Raw genomic sequence first — 6744 nt, forward strand, 5'->3', positions numbered from 1 at the left:
TACATATGGGGAAATCAGATCTCAATGAATATTAGTCAAATCAATAAGCTCATCAAGATTGTTAGGATAAACAAACTAGTGAGGAAAAACAACAAACTCGTGTGTGCGTAATAAAGAAGACATCAATCAACTATAGGATGATACTCATCCGTCTTACCTTTTTTAGGCACACCATTTTACATTTAGAAAACATATTTATGCATACCTTTTTTCAGTCCTTTCCTGAGCAGTTCACTGATGACTACTTCTCAAATCATATTCATGCTCAAGAGACAAGGAAGGTATTGATACAAATCCATGGTACAATATTGAAGTCTTCCTCAAGGGGGCGAAGGATGGACAGACAGTCTTCCATAGGCGCTGGCCTGAAAATGCGAGGACCTTCAACACCGTTCAAGTCTTAATATCCGCCTTCTGCTTAAAAAACAGATAAGATTCATATAGTCTATCTACAACCTGTTATGCCACTTTCCAATTATTTTAGATGTTACATTTGAAATTTTGTGCTAGTGTACAGTGGTATGAATCACTAGGTATATGTTGTGTTGTGGTGTAGTGAACTAGCTACATGGCGTAAGGTGATGTCAATTTTAAGAACTTGGTGATGTCAATTTTAAAAACTTGATGTGTTAGATGAATATATATTATATTGTATGTTCGACATGAAATCGTGGTGAACATTTATTCGATATGAAATGTGAATCTGGCTATAACAGAAATTTATAATAATAGGCTAATAACACATCTAATTGGACCGATGTCTTGCACACGGTTACATATTAAGTACCATGGGCAATGACCCACAAGCAACACACACAATTGCTTCAAAAGGAAAGTTTGGAATCAATGAAGCACCATACACAATGATCTCCTAGACAACCATTTATATTATACACATGCCACAAACGTTTCCACCAGAAAATGCATTTGTGATGGATCATCCTGTCTCGCACGATTTCTTGGGACGAGTCATGTGTATTGCAAAGTACTAATGCAAATGTTTCCTTGAAGAAAATTATGTAGGATGTTCGTTACATCTCACACGATTTCTTGGGATGCATCACGTGTGTTACACAATACAAAAGCAAATGTTTCTCTAGGAAAATTGTGTGGAATGCACACGTGCACTTTCTTGTTTATCGTGTGTGGGATGGTTAATCTAGACCGTGTCTGATGTACCCCACCTCCTTCCGGTTGCGCGGCTTAGCAAGGCGGTGTTGCAGAACTATGGCAGCAAAAGGGTTTTAGTTTGCCAGATTGGTCTAGTCTATTTTAACTACGCGCGATGCGGTTATATCTCTGGTCCGAGTTACACATATTCGACACAAATTCTATCAAACCGAATATGTTCTTGATCGTCTTAGAAGGTGTCGTCCTCCCAAGAACGCGCGTGCGGTGCGCAACTGCACGCACGCCCTCCATGTATATAACTCCAAAAGGGATTGCTTTTTTGATATAACAATAATCCGGATCGGAGCTGTGCACGTATGTACCTTGGATTCCTATGCGTATATATGTCCTCGAAACAACCTGACATATCCCGTCAAGCTGGACGGGCATATCGAACACACCTAGGGCTGCTGACATTACCGAGAAGACTCCTATATCTCCACGGTCGGTATATAAACCGCCTTCCCAATTGCACACGCTACGTAGTTCAAACGCGGGATATCCTGCTCGCTCTCGCGCGCCCCCTTCTTGTTCCCTCGATATCTATATCTTCCCTCGATCTCCCCACTTTTTGGCCGCATCTCTGCCGATTCTTCGCCCGCCACCTTGGGAAACACCGATCGATCGACGGACCTGTGGCTGTATATACCTTTCTCCGGCTCTCCGCCTCTCTTCATGGCTTCCCCGTGAAGGCCAGCTCCCGGGAATCAGGAGCCAGAGAGATAATACACTGGAGTGCGCGGTTGGTCCTGGCACATCGCATCGTATGCTAGCCCTAGCCGAGGCTCGCAAGCGATCCGCCGAGCTTCTCGTTTAAATCCGTCCTCCGATCGATCGATCGAGCAGCAGAGCTAGCTCCCTGTCGTTCATGTCGAGGGGTTTTGGCCTTGCCGCGTAGTGGCGTTGTACGCTTGCGTTTTGTTGCGTTCGGTGGCGACAACGGAGCTCGGACATGAAGGGCGGGGTCGTCGACGACTTGAGGGTTATGTTGGCGAGGAAGGAGTCCTCCACCTGCCTCGCCAGGTCAGTGATGTTCCTCGTGATCTTCGCGGTCGGCGTGATCGCCGGCCTCTGGACGGCCACCGGGCCGCGCACCCAGTACAGCAGGACCTACAACAGCATCGTCTTCCCCAGCACCACCACCACCGTCTACGCCGAGGCCGGCGCCGAGGCGGAGGCCGGCTTCGCCGAGTTCGTGGCCCCCACGCAGCTCATGCACGACATGACGGACGACCAGCTCTTCTGGCGCGCCTCCATGGTGCCGGTGGACGCCCAGTATCCGTTCAAGCGCGTGCCCAAGGTGGCCTTCATGTTCCTCACCGGCAGCGGCGAGCTGCCGCTCGCGCCGCTCTGGGAGCGCTTCTTCCGCGGCCACGAGGACCGCTTCTCCGTCTACGTCCACGCGCCGCCGGGAGTGACGGTGAACGTCTCCGCCGACTCGCCCTTCTACGGCCGTCAAATCCCAAGCCAGGTACGTACATACGTGCTACACGACACATCACAGAGCAATGCCGCCGGTGCCATTGCCGGCCGGCGCGCTCACCACCTTATCCTCACGTGCGGTGCGGCCATTAATTCTTTTCCGCGTGTGTGCAGGAGACCGCGTGGGGATCGATATCGCTGATGGACGCGGAGAAGCGGCTGCTGGCGAACGCGCTGCTGGACTTCTCCAACGAGCGCTTCGTGCTGCTCTCCGAGAGCTGCATCCCGCTGCACAGCTTCCGGGCGGTCTACGACTACCTCGTCGGATCGCGGCACAGCTTCGTGGAGGTCTACTTCCAGCAGACCAAGCAGTGCCAGGGCCGGTACAGCCGCCGCATGGCGCCGGCCATCAGGCTGCCGCAGTGGAGGAAAGGGTCCCAGTGGTTCGAGCTCAACCGCGACCTGGCCATCAGCGTGCTCGCCGACACCAAGTACTACCCGCTCTTCCGGCGGCACTGCCGGCCGTCGTGCTACCCGGACGAGCACTACCTCCCGACCACCGTGGACATGCTGCACGGCGCCCGGAACGCCAACCGCACGGTGACGTACGTCGACTGGACCAAGGGCGGCGCCCACCCGGCCAAGTACACGGCCAGCAACGTGACGGCGGCGGCGATCCAGGGCATCAGGCGGAGGAGGTGGAAAGGCGACAGGCCCTCCTGCTACTACAACGACAGGCCGACGTCGATGTGCTTCCTGTTCGCAAGGAAGTTCGCGCCCGACACGCTCGGGCCCCTGCTCAACATGTCGTCGGCGGTCATGGGTTACTAGCCAGTCTCCGCCGCCGCCCGCCGGCGATGATCGGATCGGATGTTTGTAACTTAGGACGTTGTCGTGGACAGAAGGTGCTTCTCTTCATTTGCCGGCATCTTGTCGAATTTGCTACAGTGTGGTTAGTTGACTGGTGGAGCACTTGCTGCCTACTTGTCCCAAGGTGTTTGTGCAGCACCTACTGGCAATAGTGCAGCACACACAAGTTGCTCCCTTCTCTTGCCGCTGGGCTACCAAACGCCAATTGGCACTGAACCACCACAAGTCCCAACAGGGTTGGTTTGGTTGCTCTTTCCTTTCCAGGAGCATCAGGGACCCAACATCTGCTGGAGGAACTGCACTGCACCAACCATCAATTCCAGCTCCTCCTCCCCTCCCCTCAGCTAGATCATTTCATTCAATTTCGACGCCTCGCTCGGGTACGAGCAATTCATTGCCATGGTCCAGCTTCGTCGATTTCTCCAGATCGCCCGGGCTTTTCTCGCCTACCAAATGGCCCATCCAAGCATCTGCAGCAGTATGATTAAATTGTTAACTGTACTGAATTCCTTGAGATTTAAGCAGCACCAGCATGAACAGCGTGTCAAGTTGGTGACAGGAAAGCAAACCTGTAAATTCCTCGGCCAAGCAAGGGATTAGGCGATGCTCATGCTGGCACCAGCGCACACTAGTAACTGACGGAATGACCACCAATTAACTGCACCTTGAGATAGTTAATGGAGTGAATGAACTGGAGGCATCAAGAGGCCAAGAAAACAAGGCGAGATCTCGCGTGTACATACAGCTCATGGGCCAAGCATGTACTATCCACATAATGCTTCATATACATATATGTAGAGAGAGAGAAAAAAACTCACGTTTCATATACATATATGTAGAGAGAGAGAGAAAAAAAAACTGTATGTACAAGGACCCATCTCTTTATGTACTCACACCCTCTGGAGAGGTATCAACAGCATGGCCGGGAAAACTTGACACGTACAGCTGGGCCTAACAACAACATTGCAGACTCGCTCAGGTGCAGTCCTTGAGGATTTCAGCGAGGCCGGAGCGCTGCTCGTCGGTGAGCTGATCTGGGAAGACTATCTCGAGCTTCACCCTCAGATCGCCCCGCGTGCCTCTCTGCTCGGCGATCGGCATCCCTTCCCCTTTGATCACCTTCTCGTGCCCCGGGCAGATGACCTCGTCGTCGAACGAGCAGCTCACCTTCTTGCCACTGAGGAGCCTGAATGAGAAGGACCAGCCGGTGAGCGCGTTCACCAGCGGCACCTTGGCCTTGAGCACCAGGTCGTCGCCCACCCTCTTGAACGTCGAGTGCTTCTTCTCGGCCACGGTGAAGACGGCATCGGCAGGTAGGCACCCCGGCCTCTCATCCCCCATGCCATCCAAGGTGACCTTGTGCCCTTTCCTCCACCCCGGCTTCACCATGATCGTCTGGGTCACCTCCTTCTTAACTATTGACCTGTCAAAGGCATTAATCATGTGATGGCGATTAGCTCACCAACATTCCCAGGGGATAGAGTCTAAAGGAGCAAGGAAGCTCAGGAGTCATTGTCTCTGAACCCTCCTCGGCCATACCCTCACATGTAAACCAAATTATGAATGAATACTCTCAAAGGACCACATCTTTGTTAGATTATAGGTCCAAAAGAAGGGTAATCAAAGTCCCCAACAAACTTGCATACACATATGCGGCAAGGAAAGCAACTGAAGCCTTAGAATTTTCCCCTCGAGACAGGGCCCTGACACTAAACCCTTTCCAAGAACATCATTAGTGGAGGTATTACGTCTCATGTTAGGTAGGATAATCTTTGCAAGGATAGCATAGATGCCCGTGAGGAGGTAAAAAGGCGCGCCACCGGAGAGCAGTTGCCTAAAGGTTTGGTTGTTATGTTCCAAAGTAAGCTAAATATTCCCCTGACGAATGCAGGCAGGCAGGCAGGCATGCTATAAAGCAGTTCACCCACTGTAAAAAAGAAGTGCGGCGTTGGCTGGAAAGGATGCGGCAATGGTGCTGGGTTACTGTGCATCGAGGATTTGGAAAACAGCGTGGCAAATTGGGGCGAGGGCGCAAGGTGCCAAGGTGGAATGGACGTCGCCGTCAGGAGCAAAGTCTGAATTCTTGCCTACCCTGAAATTTCTCAAGCATCGATCCGTCGAAATCTCCCATGTTGATGGATGATGGATCACATCAGGCCTGTTCCGCGTGAATTGATAGTATTTCGTTTTCTTGAAGAATTCAGTCCTGCTCATGGATTAGGTGGGGGGAGGGAGGAGGAAGCGGTGAGCGGCAGTACCCGTTCTTGGTGACGACGTCGCGGGTGAACTTGACCTGCTTCTTGCTGCCTCGGCAGAGCTCCTCCAGCGTGCACTCGAGGGTGCGCTCCAGCGGCGGCGCCTTGCGCATGATGGAGCTGGAGAACTCGGCGAAGGCGCGGCGCCCGCCCGTGTTGCCGGAGCTGTAGACCTTGGTGAACTCCCTGGCCGGCGTGGCGGGCGCGCTCCTCATGGAGAAGTCGTCGCTGCGCGTCCTCGCCATGCGCGCGCCGCCGCCGCCTCCGGAGCCGAATGTCCCGAACATCTCGCTGGCCCGGTCGTCGTTGCACACCCCGAACACCGCCCTGTTCTCCTGCTGGTCCAGGAGCGCCTGCACAACCAAAGGAAGCCCACGCCGACGCGCGCGAGCACAGCGAATCAGGAACGCGATTCCCACGGCGGCGACGCGCGCACGCAGGGAGGTGACCGGGGAAGAGGCGGCGGGGCACTCACCTCGTAGGCCTCGGTGATGGCCTTGAAGCGCGCCTCGGCCTCGGGCTTGGAGGCCGGCGGGTGCTTGTCGGGGTGCCATTTCCTGGCGAGGCCCTTGTACGCGGCGCGGAGCCCCTGCAACGAGGTGCCCCTGGGGACGTCGAGGATCCGGTGGTAGAGCTCCGGCGGGTTCACCATTGGAGTTGGAGGGGGACGGCGCCGCAGGAGATTCGGTCGCGGGGGGGAAAGCGAGAAACAGGGGACGGAAGGAGGGAGGTGGGTTTGATGCAGAGGGAGGTGGTTAGTGGCAGAGAGGATGAGGAAGAGGAGGAGAGCGGAAACAGAGTGAGCGAGTGGGAGAAATGAGTGGCTTTTATGCAGGGCGATCTATTTGAAGCCCGTTGGAGCGACCGAGCCAGAGAGAAAGAGAGAGATTTGTTACTATCACTAGTGGTAGTGCATGTGGGGCAATGGCGTGAGGTTGAATTGTTAATCGATGGAGCCTTCCATTCCTCACGTCTGCGAAAAATCTTGCAATTGGTCCCCGTATGTATGTAACAGCATTTCCAACTG

General features: G+C 53.6%; 2 protein-coding genes across 2 annotated transcripts; one reads left to right on the forward strand and one right to left on the reverse strand.

Moving 5' to 3' along the window:
* The first annotated feature begins 1501 nt into the window (after window positions 1-1501).
* LOC123444752 (glycosyltransferase BC10-like) lies at window positions 1502-3539 on the forward strand. Its single transcript, XM_045121586.1, has 2 exons — window positions 1502-2641; window positions 2767-3539. Exons 1-2 carry the CDS (start codon window positions 2123-2125, stop codon window positions 3421-3423), a joined length of 1176 nt encoding a protein of 391 aa, XP_044977521.1. The 5' UTR covers window positions 1502-2122; the 3' UTR covers window positions 3424-3539.
* Window positions 3540-4224: 685 nt separating this feature from the next.
* On the reverse strand, window positions 4225-6529 carry LOC123444753 (dnaJ protein homolog 1-like). Its single transcript, XM_045121587.1, has 3 exons — window positions 6193-6529; window positions 5721-6070; window positions 4225-4885 (listed from the first exon to the last, which is right to left on the reverse strand). Exons 1-3 carry the CDS (start codon window positions 6367-6369, stop codon window positions 4438-4440), a joined length of 975 nt encoding a protein of 324 aa, XP_044977522.1. The 5' UTR covers window positions 6370-6529; the 3' UTR covers window positions 4225-4437.
* Window positions 6530-6744: the final 215 nt, after the last annotated feature.

Source organism: Hordeum vulgare, chromosome 3H, assembly GCF_904849725.1.
Source record: "Hordeum vulgare subsp. vulgare chromosome 3H, MorexV3_pseudomolecules_assembly, whole genome shotgun sequence".
NCBI lineage: Eukaryota > Viridiplantae > Streptophyta > Magnoliopsida > Poales > Poaceae > Hordeum > Hordeum vulgare.